A 20863-nucleotide genomic window follows, 5' to 3' on the forward strand; every position below is an offset into this window, starting at 1 on the left:
TAAGTCACATCTCTGCAGAAAAAGACACCGTCTTTTCAGCTTCAGTCCTTTCGTCCCTATAAGAGTCATATCTGCCCAGGGATAGAGGAAAGGGAAGAAGACTGCAGCAGGCAGCCCATTCCCAGGAACAGAAGCGTTCCACCGCTTCTGACAAGCTCTCAGCATGACGCTGAGACCGTACAGGACCCCTGGATCCTACAAGTAGTATCCCAGGGGTACAGATTGGAATGTCGAGACGTTTCCCCTGCGCAGGCTCCTGAAGTCTGCTTTACCAAGGTCTCCCTCCGACAAGGAGGCAGTATGGGAAACAATTCACGAGCTGTATTCCCAGCAGGTGATAATTAAATTACCCCTCCTACAACAAGAAAAGGGGTATTATTCCACACTATATTGTGGTACTGAAGCCAGAAGGCTAGGTGAGACCTATTCTAAATCTAAAAAAAATTGAACACTTACAAAGGTTCAAATCAAGATGGAGTCACTCAGAGCAGTGATAACGAACCGGGAAGAAGGGGACTATATGGTGTCCCGAGACATCAGGGATGCTTACCTCCATGTCCCAAATTTGCCCTTATCACTAAGGGTACCTCAGGTTCGTGGTACAGAACTGTCACTATCAGTTTCAGACGCTGCCGTTTGGATTGTCCACGGCACCCCGGGTCTTTACCAAGGTAATGGCCGAAATGATGGTTCTTCTTCGAAGAAAAGGCGTCTTAATTATCCCTTACTTGGACGATCTCCTGATAAGGGCAAAGTCCAGGGAACAGTTGGAGGTCGGAGTAGCACTATCTCGGATACTGTTACAACAGCAGGGGTGGATTCTAAATATTCCAAAATCGCAGCTGATCCCGACAACAAGTCTCCTGTGCTTAGGGATGATTCTGGACACAGTCCAGAAAAAGGTGTTTCTCCCGGAAGAGAAAGCCAGGGAGTTATCCGAGCTAGTCAGGAACCTCCTAAAATCAGTGCATCATTGCACAAGGGCCATGGTAAAAAAAATGGTGACTTCCTTCGAAGCAATTCCAGTCGGCAGATTTCATGCAAGAACTTTTCAGTGGGATCTGCTGGACAAATGGTCCGGATCGCATCTTCAGATGCATCAGCGGATAACCCTATATCCAAGGACAAGGGTGTCTCTCCTGTGGTGGTTACAGAGTGCTCATCTTCTAGAGGGCCGCAGATTCGGCATTCAGTTTTGGATGTTGGTGACCACGGAGGCCAGCCCGAGAGGCTGGGGAGCAGTCACACAAGGAAAAAATTTCCAGGGAGTGTGATCAAGTCTGGAGACTTTTCTCCACATAAATATAGCTAAGGGTAAATTTATAATGCTCTAAGCTTAGCAAGACCTCTGCTTCAAGGTCAGCCGGTATTGATCCAGTGGGATAAAACATCACGGCAGTCGCCCACGTAAATAGACAGGGCGGCACAAGAAGCAGGAGGGCAGTGGCAAAAACTGCAAGGACTTTTCGCTGGGCGGAAAATCATGTGATAGCACTGTCAGCAGTGTTTCATTCCGGGAATGGAAACTGGGAAGCAGACTTCCTCAGTAGGCAATACCTCCACCCGGCAGAGTGGGAACTTCATGGGGAAGTTTTCCACATGATTGTAAACCGTTGGGAATTACCAAAGGTGGACATGATGGCGTCCCGTCTGAACAAAAAACGGGACAGGTATTGCGCCAGGTTAAGAGACCCTCAGGCAATAGCTGTGGACGTTCTGGTAACACCGTGGGTGTACCAGTCGGTGTATGTGTTCCATCCTCTGCTTTTCATACCTAAGGTACTGAGAATTATAAGACGTAGAGGAGTAAGAACTATACTCATGGCTCCGGATTGGCCAAGAAGGACTTGGTACCCGGAACTTCAAGAGATGCTCACAGAGGACTTATGGCCTCTGCCGCTAAGAAGGGACTTGTTTCAGCAAGTACCATGTCTGTTCCAAGACTTACCGCAGCTGCGTTTGACGGCATGGCGGTGGAACGCCGGATCCTAAGGGAAAAGGCATTCAGGAAGAGGTCATTCCTACCCTGGTCAAAGCCAGAAAGGAGGTGACCGCACAACATTATCACCACATGTGGCGAAAATATGTTGCGTGGTGTGAGGCCAGGAAGGCCCCACGAAGAAATTTCAACTCGGTCGATTCCTGCATTTCCTGCAAACAGGAGTGTCTATGGGCCTCAAATTGGGGTCCATTAAGGTTCAAATTTCGGCCCTGTCGATTTTTCTTCCAGAAAGAATTGGCTTCAGTTCCTGAAGTCCAGAAGTTTGTCAAGGGAGTATTGCATATACAACCCCCTTTTGTGCCTCCAGTGGCACTGTGGGATCTCAACGTAGTTCTGGGATTCCTCAAAACACATTGGTTTAAAACCAGTCAAATCTGTGGATTTGAAGCATCTCACATGAAAAGTGAACATGCTCTTGGACCTGGCCTGGACCAGGCGAGTGTCAAATTGGTGGTTTTTTTCTCAAAAAAGCCCATATCTGTTTGTCCATTCGGACAGGGCAGAGCTGCGGACTCGTCCCCAGTTCTCTCCCTAAGGTGGAGTCAGTGTTTCACCTGAACCAGCTTATTGTGGTGTCTTGCGCCTACTAGGGACTTGGAGGACTCCAAGTTGCTAGATGTGGTCAGGGCCCTGAAAATATAGGTTCCAGGACGGCTGGAGTCAGGAAAACTGACTTGCTGTTATCCTGTATGCACCCAACAAACTGGGTGCTCTTGCTTCTAAGCAGACTTTTGCTAGTTGGATGTGTAATACAATTCAGCTTGCACATTCTGTGGCAGGCCTGCCACAGCCAAAATATGTAAATGCCCATTCCACAAGGAAGGTGGGCTCATCTTGGGCGGCTGCCCGAGGGGTCTCGGCTTTACAACTTTGCCGAGCGGCTATTTAGTCAGGGGCAAACACGTTTGTAAAATCCTACAAATTTGATAACCTGGCTAAGGAGGACCTGGAGTTCTCTCATTCGGTGCTGCAGAGTCATCCGCACTCTCCCGCCCGTTTGGGAGCTTTGGTATAATCCCCATGGTCCTTTCAGGAACCCCAGCATCCACTAGGACGATAGAGAAAATAAGAATTTACTTACCGATAATTCTATTTCTCGGAGTCCGTAGTGGATGCTGGGCGCCCATCCCAAGTGCGGATTATCTGCAATACTTGTACATAGTTACAAAAATCGGGTTATTATTGTTGTGAGCCATCTTTCAGAGGCTCCGCTGTTATCATACTGTTAACTGGGTTCAGATCACAGGTTGTACAGTGTGATTGGTGTGGCTGGTATGAGTCTTACCCGGGATTCATAAATCCTTCCTTATTGTGTACGCTCGTCCGGGCACAGTATCCTAACTGAGGCTTGGAGGAGGGTCATAGGGGGAGGAGCCAGTGCACACCACCTGATCCTAAAGCTTTACTTTTTGTGCCCTGTCTCCTGCGGAGCCGCTATTCCCCATGGTCCTTTCAGGAACCCCAGCATCCACTACGGACTCCGAGAAATAGAATTATCGGTAAGTAAATTCTTATTTTCTTTGCATCATGTGCTGTTTGGGGACTATTTTTTAAATCTGCCATCCTGTCTGACACTGCAGTGCCACTCCTAGATGGGCCAGGTGTTTGTGTCGGCCACTTGGGTCGCTTAGCTTAGTCATCCGGCGACCTCGGGGCAAATTTTAGGAATAAAAATAATATTGTGAGGTGTTCAGAATAGACTGGAAATGAGTGGAAATTATGGTTATTGAGGTTAATAATACTATGGGATCAAAATGACCCCCAAATTCTGTGATTTAAGATGTTTTTGAGGGTTTTTTGTAAAAAAAAACACCCGAATCCAATACACACCCGAATCCGACAAAAAATTTTCAGGGAGGTTTTGCCAAAACGCGCCCGAATCAAAAACATGGCCGCGGAACCGAATCCAAAACCAAAACACAAAACCCGAAAAATGTCCGGTGCACATCTCTAATCTCTATACAATACAGTAAGCATTCAAGTGTCTGATAGATAATATAGGAAGCATTCTAGTCAGTGCCGTAACTAAACAGTTTTGCGCTGTGTGCAAGAAACAGCATCGGCGCCCCCTCAATGCCCCCCCAATCCCCTATATATAAAACAGGGCCAGTGGCATCGCAAGCACGTGCCAAAAATCTAGGGGAATGGCTTTGTGGGGGAGGGGCATGGTCACAAAATAATAACAATTCAAGGGAAGACAGTGAGAAACAAGACGTGAGGGAATGAACGAGAGATGAGACATGGAGGAGAAAGAGATGCATGGGGAAGACAGCAAGAGACGAGACGTGGGGGGAGAGCGAGAGACGAGACACGGGGAGAGCGAGAGAGAAGAGATGCGGGGAAGAGCGAGAGAAGAGACGTGGGGGAGAGCGAGAGAGACGAGACGCGGGGAGAGTGAGAGAGACAAGACGCGAGGGAGAGCGAGAGAAAACATGCAGGGGAGAGCGAGAGAAAATATGCAGGGGAGAGCGAGAGAAAATATGCGGGGGAGAGCGAGAGAGGCGAGATATGGGGGAGAGCGAGACGTGGGGGAGAGCGAGAGAAAACATGCAGGGGAGAGCGAGAGAAAATATGCAGGGGAGAGCGAGAGAGGCGAGATGTGGGGGAGAGCGAGACGTGGGGGAGAGCGAGAGAGACTACACGCGGGGGAGAGCGAGAGAGACGACACACGTGGGATAGCGAGATGTGGGGAAAAGTGAGCGACAAGATGACAAGATATGGGGGAGAGCGAGAATGAGATGTGGGGGAGAGAAAGAGACGTGGGAAAGTGAGACATGGGGAAGTGAGTGAGATGTTGGGGGTAGTGAGTGAGGTGGGGAGAGAGATGGGGGTGGGGGAAAGAAAGGGACTGAGAGGGGGAGCACCACAGGAAAAAAAACTGCAATCTAAAATAACCCACATTTCAGTGTGTGACCGACCTGCAGCTTGGTGCTCTCATAGTCGCAGGCTCACAGCTGTGGCCTGTGTGGTGGAGGCAGAGCAGGTGCTGCAGCCGGCTTCCGCGGCATTTGAGGTGCGAGGAGGAGCCACCAGTGAAGCTGCCGTGCGGCCACGGGACATGTACAGGATGACAGCGGGGGCGGTGGAATCCAGGACTGCGGGCCGGCTAGAGTGGTGCCAGAGTACGGGGCGTAGCTGGCGGGGAGCACAGGGTGGCATCGGCAGCGTGCACTATACCAGCGGTTTCGGAATGAGACACTGGAGCTTCTAGCACGCATATCTCTGTAGCAGCAGGCCGGGAGCAGGAGAGGGACCCAGGGGGTGAGAGGCCCTGGGGATCAGATAGAGATTGGGAAGGTGCTATTATACTTTACATTGCAGCAGAAACATACACAGATCACAACGTGGCCGGTTCTATCCTCAGTACATCTGCGCTGTGTGCGTTGCCCCCTCCGCACACACCTAGTTACGGCACTGATTCTAGTAACAGTTTTACAATACAAGGGACATTCTAGAGACACAGATCTACAGTGTAAAGAGCATTCTAGTAGTATATACTGTATACAATACAGTGAGAATTCTGGTAGTATACAATACAAAGAGCATTATTGTGACCAGTAGCAAATTTCCCATTAGGCACGTGCCTAGGGGTGGCACTTGTTTGGGGGCTACACTTGATGATTGTGCTGGTACTGACAGCCCAAAAAGTACCAGTAACTGCAAAATATTTCCACTGTACTAAACCATATGTCATCTTGAATGGAGTGTAAATGGGCTGGACATGCACATATTTCCCCTATAAGCTATCCTATTTAGTAAATATGAATATATAATAAAAAAGAAAATCATAGTTAGTGGCTTTTTTAATTATTCTATTAAATTGGCTATCATCAAATGAGGTCTCTTAACCAATCAATAAAAAAAAAAAAATTATGCAGGGAGGGGGTGTGGGGGCTGTTACTGTTGTGCCTAGGGGCGCACTCACCCCTAAATCTGCAACCTGATTGTGACCTGTATACAAATGAGAACATTCTGGTGACTTGTGTAGCTTTCGGTGACCTTTTCCACTCACGTGGCTTGGATGGTAATGTTCTCGTTAGACATAATGGTGTTTATTTACCAAGGATAGCACTGGTCAAGACATTCGAATCGCAGCATTTTCGCATGCTGGGGGTAGGGCTTAATGTCGTGAGGGCCCTGCCCCCAAAGTGGCTAGCAGTGCTTCCTCTCCGGGCTCCTCCCAGGGAGAAGATTCTAAATGTCAGCAAGTATGCGGAATGTATATATAGCTCACTCAGCATGCGATATCAGCAGTGTCGGACTGGAGCATTAAGGGCCCACCGGGGGTATGCAGTGGTAGGGGCCCATGATTAGAGGTGTGGCCAGCCTCCAAAGGGGGTGTTGCCAGCCACCACAGAGGTTTGGCTAACTATTATAGAGTACCTGGTCTGGACTCCTTGATAATTTATATTGTAATTAACGCTAGTGCATGCATGATAATCAGGGCTGTTTCTAGACAATTTGGCTCCCAGTGCGAGATTTTAAAATGCGCCCCCCCCCCCCCCATTGCTATAAAAAAAAAATTGTGTGCCCCCTTCCCCCATATAGCTATAAAAATAAAAAGCATGCATGCTCCCGACAAGGGTGCGTGGCCTGATTAAAATGGGCGTGGTCTCATTAAAGTTGGTTGTGGCCTCGTCTGATATCATCACGCCCACCACATGGGGAAATAAATTTAAATAAAAAAAGTCCCCATTTTACACATTACAGCAGGCAGGTGTCCCCATTTTACACAGCGCGGCAGGCAGGTATCCTCGTTTTACACAGCGCGGCAGGCAGGTATCCCCATCTTACACAGTACGGCAGGCAGGTGTGCCCAATTTACACAGTGCGACAGGCAGGTGTCCCTATTTTACACAGTACGGCAGGCAGGTATCCCCATTTTACCCAGTACGGCAGGCAGGTGTACCCATTTTACACAGTGCGGCAGGCAGATATCCCCATTTTACACAGTGCGGCAGGCAGGTATCCCCATTTTACACAGCACGGTAGGCAGATATCCCCATTTTACACAGTACGCAGGCAGGTGCCCCCATTTTACAAAGCGCGGCAGGCAGGTGCCCCCATTTTACACAGTACGCAGACAGGTATCCCCATTTTACACAGTGCGGCAGGCAGGTGTCCCCATTTTACACAGTGCGGCAGGCAGGTATCCCCATTTTACACAGCGCGGCAGGCACGTGCCCCCATTTTACACAGTACGGCAGGCAGGTGTCTTCATTTTACACAGTGCAGCAGGTAGATATCCCCATTTTACACAGTGCGGCAGGCAGGTATCCCCATTTTACACAGTGCGGCAGGCAGGTGTCCCCATTTTACACAGTGCGGCAGGCAGGTATCCGCATTTTACACAGTACGCAGGCAGGTGTCAAGTAGGGGGGAAGGAAGGGGGAGAGAGAGAGATAGAGATAATACTTACATCTTCCCGCTCTTCGGGTGCGGCCGCCTCACGTCCCTCGCGCCGGATGCCTCCTCCTTCCAGACTTATCTCCTCTCCTCCCTCTTCCCGAGCGCTCCTGCTCGGGGGGCAGGGCTTCGCGGAATGACGCATTTGCGTCGTGACGTCACGACGCAAACGCGTCATTCCGCGAAACTCCTGTCCCCTGAGCAGGTGCGCTCGGGAAGTGGGAGGAGAGGAGATAAGGACACACAAAGTGCCGCGGCGGGCGCCCCGTGCGGTTGCACTGCTCGCCCGCCGCTAAAAACGGCACTGATGATAATGTGCCAGATTAATGACAGCAATGTACTAAAGAGAATACATCATACTCCTGTATAGTATAAGGTAACATATGTATAATATTTTATTCAAGGGCACAGTCTAGAACCTGATCCCTAGAGGAGGTGGCCCCCCAGGCAGTGGGGCCTACTGGTGGTTTCCCCTGTACCCCTGTGGGCCAGTCCGAGCCTGGATATCAGCAAGCTCGCCTCTCACATCCAGCTCTCTCTGGTATTTTGTGAAACAGCCGCTTGATAGATTTCACTCTTTGTATTCTAACTATGTACTAATGGGTTGGTCGCAATGGCTTACCTATAATGAGTGCAGGGCCCTTACTGCCTTACTGCACACCCTGCACCCATATTAGTATATTTACCTCTCTGGATTTACGTGTCAGTTGGCACTGCAGACAGAAATCACAGAGAAAATAACGTGGCGGCCATTTTCCCGGTGATTTGTGTATGCACAGTATAGAAGTCCCCAGGAACTGTTTTGGTAAATTCAGAACAAACATGTGTTTACCTTAATAGTAATCGGTACATAGAGTGGAGAAAGGGGGCATTTAACTCCTAATTGGCAGTTTTGTGCACAGAGGAGGTCATTCCAAGTCGATCACTCGTTAGCTACTTTTTGCAGCGCTGCGATCAGATAGTCACCACCTATGGGGGAAGTGTATGTTAGCTTTGCAAGTGTGCGAACGCTTTTGCATATGAGCGGTACAAAAAAGTTTTGTGCAGTTTCTGAGTTGCCTAGAATTTACTCAGCCGCTGAGATCACTACAGCATGTCCAGGCCCGGAATTGACGTCAGACGTTTTTCCAAACACTCCGAGAAAACGGTCAGTTGCCACCCACAAACGCCTTCTTCCTGTCAGTCTCCTTGTGATCAGCTGTGCAAATGGATTCTTCGTTAAATCCATCGCTCAGCAACGATCCGCTTTGTACCCGTACGACACGCCTGTGCATTGCGGTGCATACGCATGCGCAGTTTTGCCAAATTTTGACTTGATCGCATTGCAGCGAAAAAACCTAGCGTGCGTTCAGGTCAGAATGACCCCCCAGATACTCCATGATAAAGAATAAGCTGTATTAATGCTATACAAGTCAGATTTTGTAATTTAACAGTCTAACACACAGATATGTAGAGAACTATGCATTGAGAACAATAATGAAAATAATATATTAGTATATTTTCGGCAAACATATAAATAGGAGCATGTTTAATATGTTATTAAAAGGAAATTAGAACACAATTTACTGTCATTCATGATTGGAATTATTTGTTACACTTTGGGAATCTAAGATACAGGAACATGATTATCACTATGGGGGTCATTCCGAGCTGATCGCTCGCTAGCAGTTTTTAGCAGTCGTGCAAACGCTAAGCCGCCGCCCTCTGGGAGTGTATTTTAGCTTAGCAGAAGTGCGAAACGAAAGGATCGCAGAGCGGCTACAAAAAAAAGTGCAGTTTCAGAGTAGCTCCAGACCTACTCAGCGCTTGCGATCACTCCAGACTGTTCAGTTCCGGATTTGACGTCACAAACACGCACTGCGTTCGGCCAGCCACGCCTGCATTTTTCCTGGCATGCCTGCATTTTTTTGAGCACTCCCTGAAAACGGTCAGTTGACACCCAGAAACGCCCACTTCCTGTCAATCACTATGCGGCGGCCATTGCGACTGAAAAGCTTCGCTAGACCTTGTGTAAAAATACATCGGCCGTTGTGCAAGTACGTCGCGCGTGCGCTCTGCGCCGCATACGCATGTGCAGAAGTGCTGTTTTTTTACTTAATCGCAGCGCAGCGAACATTTTCAGCTAGCGATCAACTCGGAATAACCACCTATATGAGTTACTTCTAATGGGCCCTACACACTGGCCGATTACACTAAAAGACATGAACGAGCTTGTTCATTAATGATCGAGATATCGTTCATATCTTTCAGTGTGCAGGCACCAGCGATGAACGATGCACGGCCCAGCGCTCGTTCATCATTGTTGCCGACTTGTTCATACCAGTAAACAGATATGGACAATATCGTCCATATTAGCATGCAGGGCTACGTGTCCGGGTGACGTCACGGAGTGAAGAAACTTCACTCCCCCCGTCACACCCCCACCCCACCCCACCCCCTTTCCCCACTGGGTCGTCCGTATCGGCCGTCGGGCAGCTCGGCGGCCAGTCGGGTAATGTGTAGGGCCCTTTATTCAATGGGGCACATTTATTAAACAAATTGTGCAGGAAATCCCTGCAACATTTAAGTATCCCCTGGATGTATTACAGATGTACCGACGCAGATATCTCAGAAATCTTGTTTGCAAAAATCCACAAGTCCGGGGCGAGATTGGGTCGAAAGTGGGGATGGCTTCAGCTGCCTTCGTCGCCATTTCTATGCCGTTGCAATGCATATTTACTGTAGACACTGCAGGCCCCTTATGGGGGCAGGACTGGCCTCTAATGTCATTAGGCCCTGTCCCCAACATGGTAAAGTGTTGCGAATCACTGATCTGCTGGGAGGGTCACTTTGCATCATTTAGCTCAGCATCTCTGTACAGCGCTGTGATTGTCTCTGCATCCTGCCTGTTTCACAGGGAAGCAGGCGGAATGTAGGAGAGCTGGCCATTCTTTTGGGGCCGCACAAGACTACCCAAAAATAACAAGTCTCCTGCAATTTCCAGGAGAGTAGGCAAGTATGTTGCAATGACAAGTGGCCCGATCACATCTAATTGAATTGACCCCTTAATAAATTTTGCCCATAATTCTTTAAATGTTCATTGTTTTCTTGGCAACAATTTATTTGTTTTGTTTTTTGCTTATTTAGTTAATTGTATTTTGGAAATAATTATATTTATTTATACCAGAGATGCAGCAACGTACCTGGAGAATGGCAGGGACAGAATAGGACGCGTTTATAAGAAAGCCATCTACAAACAATTCACTGATGGCCAGTACACAAAGGAGGTCGGTAAACCAGCCTGGCTGGGGTTTCTCGGGCCAATCATTATGGCAGAGGTTGGCGATACAATCATTGTGCACTTAAAGAATATGGCTTCCAGACCGTATACTATGCACCCACATGGGGTGTCCTATGGAAAGGATTCAGAAGGTAAATATTGTTTTTTTTCTGTATTTCCCTATTTCACAAAACAGACAATGGGGCAGATGTATTAACCTGGAGAAGGCATAATGAAGTGATAAACCAGTGATAAATGCAAGGTGATAAATGCACAAGCCAATCAGCTCCAATATGTAAATGAACAGATAGGAGCTGATTGGCTGGTGCGTTTATCACCTTGCACTTATCACTGGTTTATCACTTCTTTATGACTTCTCCAGGTTAATACAATATTTGTCTTTCAAAAATGTCCCCCCTTTAATCTATGTAACACAGACCAACACAGTATAATTATATAAAGTGGCAGATTTATCAACGAGTGATATTCTTGTTATCACTTGTTGTTACAAATGATAAATACTAGTGCTCCAGCCAATCAGCACCTAATTTTTCAAACACATGACAATTAGGAGCTAATTGGCTGGAACACCATTTGTCATTCGTAACGAGTAATAACAAGGATATCACTCATTGATAAATCTGCCCCTTAATCTGAAATGTATTCATTCTTGCTGTTAAGTGTCGGTAACGGTAACATGTAATTTTTACTCCCAAGAATATACTTTTTCAACCACATGGTGATTTCTGCAAGAAACTATTCCAATTTTTAAACCCAAAATTCCAAAGTCCTGATATAAACCATGAAAATAAAATACTGTACTTTTCAGTGTTAACTTCACCTTCTACTGCGCTTCATTAAAAAGTAGTTTTACCCTGTCACTCCATTATAGACAGCTGAAGTTTGTCACACGTATATAGGCCCTCATTCCGAGTTGATCGCTCGCTAGCTACTTTTTGCAGCCGTGCAAACGCATAGTCGCCGCCCACGGGGGAGTGTATTTTCGCTTTGCAAGTGTGCGATCGCATGTGCAGCCAAGCGGGACAAAAAAGTTTTTTGCAGTTTCAGAGTAGGTCTGAACTTACTCAGCCCTGGCGATCACTTCAGCCTGTCCGGTCCCGGAATTGACGTCAGACGCCCGCCCTGCAAACGCCTGGACACGCCTGCGTTTTCCCTACCACTCCCAGAAAACGGTCAGTTGACACCCATAAATGCCCTCTTTCTGTCAATCTCCTAGCGATCACCCATGCGAATGGATTCGTCGCTAGAAGCATTGCCCAGCAATGATGCTGTTTGTACCCGTACGACGCACGTGCACATTGCGCTGCATACGCATGTGCAGTAGTAACCTAATCACTGCACTGTGAAAATTGGTAGCGTGGACAGTGGCCCTCATTCCGAGTTGATCGTAGCTGTGCTAAATTTAGCACAGCTATGATCATCTTCCCTGACATGCGGGGGGGCGCCCAGCACAGGGCTAGTCCGCCCCGCATGTCAGGCCCCCCCCACCACCACCCGCACAAGTACAAAATCTGGGCTAAATCTCGCTCACAATTGAATTCCCCCCATTATGTATTTCTAAATGGAAGCTTTGCTTGCTCCTTAACTTTTGTCTGTCATTTAAATCTGTCTTTTTTAACCAGACTTACGTAGACAGTAGTTAATGGCCATGCTATTATGTGGCAGATGTCAATGTGCCCCATTTCATGGACAGCCCCAGGCAACTGTCAGTGCTGCCTTACCTTCTAATTTTTTTCCCTTAAATATATTATTAAACTTTATTCCCTTAATGAGATATGAACATATATTATATTCTAGGCGCCCTTTATCCAGATGGAACCAGCAAGGCCAACAAACGTGATGACGCTGTTCCTCCTGGCGGACATTACACCTACACCTGGATTGTTAAACAGGAATATGCACCAACATCTGGAGACCCCAACTGCCTGACCTGGATCTACCACTCTCATCTTGATCCAGTCAGAGATATTGCAAGTGGACTGATAGGGCCACTACTGACCTGTAAAAAAGGTAATTGATATGTTTGTATGTTTAAGCATCACTGTGGCCACTCTACTTAAAGTTGTCACATTTTGATAGAATTAGAGATGTTTGACTTTTTATTAGTATTTACTCTGTCAACAAGTTTAAACTATTGGTGGTCATTCCGAGTTGTTCGCTCGGTAATTTTCTTCGCATCGCAGCGATTTTCTGCTAATTGCGCATGCACAATGTTCGCACTGCGACTGCGCCAAGTAAATTTGCTATGCAGTTAGGAATTTTACTCACGGCATTACGAGGTTTTTTCTTCGTTCTGATGATCGTAATGTGATTGACAGGAAGTGGGTGTTTCTGGGCGGAAACTGGCCGTTTTATGGGTGTGTGTGAAAAAACACTGCCGTTTCTGGGAAAAACGCGGGAGTGGCTGGAGAAACGGAGGAGTGTCTGGGCGAACACTGGGTGTGTTTGTGACGTCAAACCAGGAACGAAACTGACTGAACTGATCGCAGTGGCAGAGTAAGTGTGGAGCTACTCAGAAACTGCTAAGAAGTGTCTATTCGCAATTCTGCTAATCTTTCGTTCGCAATTTTACTATGCTAAGATTCACTCCCAGTAGGCGGTGGCAGAGGCGTCACTCACCTCTTTTATACCCGGTGCGGCCGATGCCGCGAACGGGGCGTGGCTTTGGGTGAGGGGCGCGACTAAGAAAGTGCCCCTCTGGGGGGGGCGTGGCTTCATGGGAGGGGACGTGGCTTCGCGCCCCGACTTGCATTTTCGTCACTCCAGGGGTCCGGGGAGTGCGGGCTGCCCCTGGAGACTAGAGTGTCTCTGTTGCCTTCTCCTACACAGTGACAGAAGCCGGGTTGCTGCACGTAATGTTACAGTGCAGCACCTAACTCCTGTCACTGAACAGGAGCTGGCACTTCGGTGTCACCCCTCAGCGGGTGACACCTGGGTGTGGGCCGCACCCCCCGCACCCACCTTGTGACGCCAGTGGGCGGCGGCTTAGCGTGTGCAAAGCTGCTAAAAGCAGCTTGCGAGCGAACAACTCGGAATGAGGGCCCTTGTTCTCTCTTATCAGCCACTGTCAGCAAAAAAAAGAAAGGCAGCTGTGTTTAGAAAAATATCTCACCCAAGGATGAAATCTTACCGCAAATATTTATTTTTTCTGATACATTCCTGAAACACAAAATATGTATTTGTGAATATTTTAATCTACTTTTTTTTTTTACCATGTCCCAGGGATACATCACATTGTAATAGAGAAATGATTACGTTGTTCCTCAAATTCTACAGATGTTGTAAGAACTTATCCTGCAACCATAAGGAAGGGGATCCCACAAAGTGACACATTATTAGACAAAATAATAAGTCACTGTTGGACCATGTAGGGGAGTTCATATTGTGTGCATGCATGTAGCTATTTATTAATAGGGAAAATTATTTGCAACAGATGGACTGAGAGAGCCACTAATTTATATCATAAAAAAAATTATCAAATAAATAGTCGGATCATAGCTGAGCTTATGCAACAGAGGGGCAGATGTATTAAGCCTGGAGAAGTGATAAAGCAGTGATAAGTGCAAGGTGATAACGCACCAGCCAGTCAGCTCTTAACTGTCAATTTACATATTGAGGCTGGTACGTTATCACCTTGCACTTATCACTGCTTTGTCACTTCTCCAGGATTAATACATCTGCCCCAGAGTCCCAACAGATATTATTCACCCCTGCACAGAATGATAAATAAATTATTAGAGGCAGGGGAAAGCTCACCAGTATACAGTGGGGCAAAAATGTATTTGTACAGCCACCGATTGTGCAAGTTGACCCACTTAAAAAGATGAGAGAAGTCTGTTATTTCCATCATAGGTACACTTCAACTGTGAGAGACAGAATCTGATAAAAAAAAAAAATAGGAAATCACATTTTATGATTTTTAAACCATTTATTTGTATATTCTTGCGGAAAATAAATATTTAGACAATCAAAAAGTTTTACTCAATACTTTGTAATATAACCTCGGTTGAGAATTAGAGGTCAAATGTTTCCTGTAGTTCTTGACCAGATTTGCACACACTGTAGCAGGTATTTTGGCCCACACTTCCATGCAGATCTTCTCTAGATCTGTCATGTTTTGGGGCTGTCACCGGGCAGGAGGTCTGGAGACTGGCTAGGCCACTCCAGGACCTTGAAATGCTTCTTACGGAGCCACTCCTTAATTGCCCGGGCGGTGTGTTTGGGGTCATTGTCATGCTGGAAGACCCAGCCACGTTCCATCTTCAATGCTCTTACTGAGGGAAGGACGTTTTTGCCCAAAATCTCACGATACATGACCCCATTCATCCTCTCCTTAATACAGATCAGTCGTTCTGTCCCCTTTGCAGAAAAGCAGCCCCAAAGCATGATGTTTCCACCCCCATGCTTCACAGTGTGTATGGTGTTCTTGGGATGCCATTCATCATTCTTCTCCTCCAACCACGGCGAGTGGAGTTTATACCAAAAAGTTTAATTTTGCTCTCATCTGACCACATTACATTCTCCCAATCCTCCTCTGGATCATCCAGATGGTCACTGGCAAACTTTAAACGGGCCTGGATATGTACTGGCTTAAGCAGGGGGACCTTTCGGGCGCTGCAGGATTTCAATCCATGACGACGTAGTGTGTTACTAATGGTAACCTTTGTGACTGTGGTCCCAGCTTTCTTGAGGTCATTGACCAGGTCCCCCCATGTAGTTCTGGACTGATTCCTCACCATTCTCAAGATCATTGATACCCCACGAGGTGAGATCTTGCATGGAGCCTCAGGTCGAGGGAGATTGTCAGTATTTCTTCCATTTTTTAATAATTGCGCCAATAGTTGATCTCTTCTCACCAAGCTGCTTGCCTATTGTCGAATAGCTCATCCCAGCCTTGTGCAGCTCTACAATTTTGTCCCTGGTGTCATTAGACAGCACTCTGGTCTTGGCCATGGTGTAGAGGTAGCAGTCTGACTGTTTGAGGGTGTGGATAGGTGTCTTTTAATTTATACAGATAACCAGTTCAAACAGGTGCCATTAATACAGGTAATGAGTGGAGGATAGAAGAGCTTCTTAAAGAAGAAGTAACAGGTCTGTGAGAGCCAGAAATATTGCTGCTTGGTAGGTGTCCAAATATTTATTTTCCACAAGAATATACAAGTAAATTGTTTAAAAATCATACAATGTGATTTCCTGGTTGTTGGTTTTTTTTCAGATTCTGTCTCTCACAGTTGAAGTGTACCTATGATGGAAATTACAGACCTCTCTCATCTTTTTAAGTGGGTCAACTTGCACAATCGGTGACTGTCCAAATACTTTTTTGCCCCACTATACCTTGAACATCATTGGTGCAGGCTATGGCCCTGATTCAGCAGGGGTTGTAGTTGTGCAAAAAATCTCACAACTACAACCCTTTACAATAGCATGTGAACGCATATCTCAGCAGTGAAGCCATGGACAGATTGGGGGCTGAAATCTGCCCTGGCATGTGCGTGCACGCGCGCCTGTGACAGAGGCACGCACACCGCGAAAGGGTATGCATAGACACTACCGACAGGGGCATCCTGCGAGTCAGGGGGGCTTAGACCCATGGCACGCCCCCATTTTCATGGAGATGCACGGAGGCGTGCCAGATGGGCAGTCCGGCCCTGAGCGAAGCACTCGCATGTTAAGGGTGGCCCTCTGCCTGCACGGCATAGCTGCCCGCCATGTTTTGGGTCACAGCGGCTACGTGTAATGTCACGCAGTCGCCGCGGCCCGCCCCACAAACCGTCCAGACATACCTCTGTTGTCCGTACCGCCCCATTTAGATTGTGGATGCATCGGAACTAAGGTTGACCCCTGGCAGTGCAGCCTGGTTGCGCTGTCAGATGGTCTGCCGCCATTTCTTTTCCTTAGTGGCTGCATGTGATGGCCAGTCCTGGCCTGACCCCGTTCAGGGTGCCCCCAAAAGCCGTGACGACGGCCTCCTGGCGGCCGCCACTGTCAATCACACTGTGGCCGCATCCTTCCTGGATGTAGCTGGTACATGTGCACAGACCACCTGGATGCGGCTGCTGCGTGCGAACACGCGGCTGGGTCTAGGTCTGAATCAGCCCCTATGTTCACAGATCCCAGTGTGATCAAGTAAACTATCCAGCTGGGTTTTACCTCTGTAAATAATAAGATTTTACTTACCGATAAATCTATTTCTCATAGTCCGTAGTGGATGCTGGGGACTCCGTCAGGACCATGGGGAATAGCGGCTCCGCAGGAGACAGGGCACAAAAGCAAGCTTTTAGGATCACATGGTGTGTACTGGCTCCTCCCCCTATGACCCTCCTCCAAGCCTCAGTTAGGTACTGTGCCCGGACGAGCGTACACAATAAGGAAGGATCTTGAATCCCGGGTAAGACTCATACCAGCCACACCAATCACACCGTACAACTTGTGATTTGAACCCAGTTAACAGTATGATAACAATGAAGTAGCCTCTAAAAAAGATGGCTCACAACAATAATAACCCGATTTTTTTTTTTTTGTAACAATAACTATGTACAAGTAATGCAGACAATCCGCACTTGGGATGGGCGCCCAGCATCCACTACGGACTATGAGAAATAGATTTATCGGTAAGTAAAATCTTATTTTCTCTAACGTCCTAGTGGATGCTGGGGACTCCGTCAGGACCATGGGGATTATACCAAAGCTCCCAAACGGGCGGGAGAGTGCGGATGACTCTGCAGCACCGAATGAGAGAACTCCAGGTCCTCCTCAGCCAGGGTATCAAATTTGTAGAATTTAGCAAACGTGTTTGCCCCTGACCAAGTAGCTGCTCGGCAAAGTTGTAAAGCCGAGACCCCTCGGGCAGCCGCCCAAGATGAGCCCACCTTCCTTGTGGAATGGGCATTTACAGATTTTGGCTGTGGCAGGCCTGCCACAGAATGTGCAAGCTGAATTGTACTACAAATCCAACGAGCAATAGTCTGCTTAGAAGCAGGAGCACCCAGCTTTTTGGGTGCCTACAATATAAACAGCAAGTCAGACTTTCTGACTCCAGCCGTCCTGGAATTATATATATATATATATATATATATTTTCAGGGCCCTGACAACGTCTAGCAACTTGGAGTCCTCCAAGTCCCTAGTAGCCGCAGGCACCACAATAGGTTGATTCAGGTGAAACGCTTACACCACCTTAGGAAGAAACTGGGGACGAGTCCGCAGTTCTGCCCTGTCCGAATGGAAAATCAAATATGGGCTTTTGTAAGACAAAGCCGCCAATTTTGACAATCGCCTGGCCGAGGCCAGGGCCAACAGCATGGTCACTTTCCATGTGAGATATTTCAAATCCACAGATTTGAGTGGTTCAAACCAATATGATTTGAGGAATCCCAACACTACGTTGAGATCCCACGGTGCCACTGGAGGCACACAAGGGCTGTATATGCAATACTCCCTTGACAAACATCTGGACTTCAGGAACTGAAGCCAATTTTTTCTGGAAGAAAATCTATAGGGCCGAAACTTGAACCTTAATGGACCCCAATTTGAGGCTCATAGACACTCCTGTTTGCAGGAAGTGCAGAAATCGACCTAGTTGAAATTTTTTTGTGGGGCCTTCCTGGCCTCACCCACGCAACATATTTTTTACCACATGTGGTGATAACGTTGTGCGGTCACCTCCTTCCTGGCTTTGACCAGGGTAGGTATGACCTCTTCCGGAATGCCTTTTCCCTTAGGATCCGGCGTTCAAACCGCCATGCCATCAAACGCAGTCGCGGTAAGTCTTGGAACAGACAAGGTCCCTGCTGGAGCAGGTCCTTTCTTAAAGGCCGATGCCACGGTTCCTCTTGGAACAGACATGGTACTTGCTGAAAGCAAATCCCTTCTTATCTCCCGAGGCCATTAGTCCTCTGTGAGCATCTCTTGAAGTTCCGGTTACCAAGTCCCTCTTGGCCAATCCGGAGCCACGAGTATAGTTCTTACTCCTCTATGTCTTATAATTCTCAATACCTTGGTTATGAGAAGCAGAGAAGGGAACACATACACCGACTGTTACACCCACGGTGTTACCAGGACGTCCACAGCTATCGCCTGAAGGTCTCGTGACCTGGCGCAATACCTGTCCCATTTTTTTGTTCGGGCGGGACGCCATCATGTCCACCTTTGGTCTTTCCCAACGGTTCACAATCATGCGGAAAACTTCCCGATGAAGTTCCCACTCTCCCGGGTGGAGGTCGTGCCTGCTGAGGAAGTCTGCTTCCCAGTCGTCCACTCCCGGAATGAACACTGCTGACAGTGCTATCACATGATTTTCCGCCTAGCGAAAAATCCTTGCAGTTTTGCCACTGCCCTCCTGCTTCTTGTGCCGCCCTTTCTGTTTACGTGGGCGACTGCCGTGATGTTATCCCACTGGATCAATACCGGCTGACCTTGAAGCAGAGGTCTTGCTAAGCTTAGAGCATTATAAATTTGCTCTTAGCTCCAGTATATTTATGTGGAGAGAATTCTCCAGACTTGATCACACTCCTTGTGTGACTGCTCCCCAGCCTCTCAGGCTGGCCTCCGTGGTCACGAGCATCCAATCCTGAATGCCGAATCTGCGGCCCTCTAGAAGATGAGCACTCTGTAATCACCACAGGAGAGACACCCTTGTCCTTGGATATAGGGTTATCCGCTGATGCATCTGAAGATGCGATCCGGACCATTTGTCCAGCAGATCCACTGAAGAGTTCTTGCGTGAAATCTGCCGAATGGAAGCGCTTCGTAATAAGCCACCATTTTTACCAGGACTCTTGTGCAATGATGCACTGACACTTTTCCTGGTTTTAGGAGGATCCCGATTAGCTCGGATAACTCCCTGGCTTTCTCCTCTGGGAGAAACACCTTTTTCTGGACTGTGTCCAGAATCATCCCTAGGACCAGCAGACGTGTCGTCGGAACAACTGCGGTTTTGGAATATTTAGAATCCACCCGTGCTGTCGTAGAACTACTTGAGATAGTGCTACTCCGACCTCCAACTGTTCTCTGGACCTTGTTCTTATCAGGAGGTCGTCCATTTTCTTTGAAGACGAATCCTCCTTTCGGTCATTACCTTGGTAAGGACCCGGGGTGCCTTGGACAATCCAACGGCATCGTCTTGAAACTGATAGTGACAGTTCTGTACCACGAACCTGAGGTACCCTTGGTGAGAAAAGGCAAATTTTGGGACATGGAGGTAAGCATCCCTGATGTCCCGGGACACCATATAGTCCCCTTGTTCTTTGCTATCACTGCTCTGAGTGACTCCATCTGGATTTGAACCATTGTAAGTGTTCAAATTTTTCAGATTTAGAATAGGTCTCACCTAGCCTTCAGTACCACCATATAGTGTGGAGTAATACCCCTTTCCTTGTTGTCGGAGGGGTAAATTTATTATCACCTGCTGGGAATACAGCTTGTGAATTGTTTTCAATACTGCCTCCCTGTCGGAGGGAGACATTGGTACAGCAGACTACAGGAACCTGCGAGGGGGGAAACCTCTCGACATTCCAATCTGTACCCCTTGGATACTACTTGTAGGATCCAGGGGTCCTGTACGGTCCCAGCGTCATGCTGAGAACTTGGTAGAAGCGGTGGAGGGCTTCTGTTCCTGGGAATGGGCTGCTTGCTGCAGTCTTCTTCCCTTTCCTCTATCCCTGGGCAGATATGACTCTTATAGGGACGAAAGGACTGAGGCTGAAAAGACGGTGTCTTTTTCTGCAGAGATGTGACTTAGGGTAAAAAACGGTGGATTTTCCAGCAGTTGCCCTGGCCACCAGGTCCCATGGACCGACCCCAAATAACTCCTCCCCTTTATACGGCAATACATCTTTGTGCCGTTTGGAATCTGCATCACCTGACCACTGTCGTGTCCATAAACATCTTCTTGCAGATATGGACATCGCATTTACTCTTGATGCCAGAGTGCAAATATCCCTCTGCGCATCTCGCATATATAGAAATGCATCCTTTAAATGCTCTATAGTCAATAAAATACTGTCCCTGTCAAAGGTATCAATATTTTTAGTCAGGGAATCCGACCAAGCCACCTCAGCTCTGCACATCCAGGCTGAGGCGATCGCTGGTCGCAGTATAACACCAGCATGTGTGTGTATACTTTTTAGGATATTTTTCAGCCTCCTATCAGCTGGCTCCTTAAGTACGGCCCTATCC

At 47.7% G+C, this 20863-nt stretch overlaps 1 protein-coding gene across 1 annotated transcript in view; it reads left to right on the forward strand.

Moving 5' to 3' along the window:
- Positions 1-4242: 4242 nt before the first annotated feature.
- LOC134990141 (ferroxidase HEPHL1-like) overlaps positions 4243-20863 on the forward strand; it is a 209947-nt gene continuing 193326 nt past the window's right edge. Inside the window, exons 1-3 of the mRNA XM_063950651.1 lie at positions 4243-4396; positions 10535-10819; positions 12486-12698. Of these exons, the coding sequence (XP_063806721.1) occupies positions 4243-4396; positions 10535-10819; positions 12486-12698 (652 nt within the window). The remainder of the gene's footprint in view (positions 4397-10534; positions 10820-12485; positions 12699-20863) is intronic.

The sequence above is a fragment of the Pseudophryne corroboree genome, chromosome 2, assembly GCF_028390025.1.
Source record: "Pseudophryne corroboree isolate aPseCor3 chromosome 2, aPseCor3.hap2, whole genome shotgun sequence".
Lineage (NCBI taxonomy): Eukaryota > Metazoa > Chordata > Amphibia > Anura > Myobatrachidae > Pseudophryne > Pseudophryne corroboree.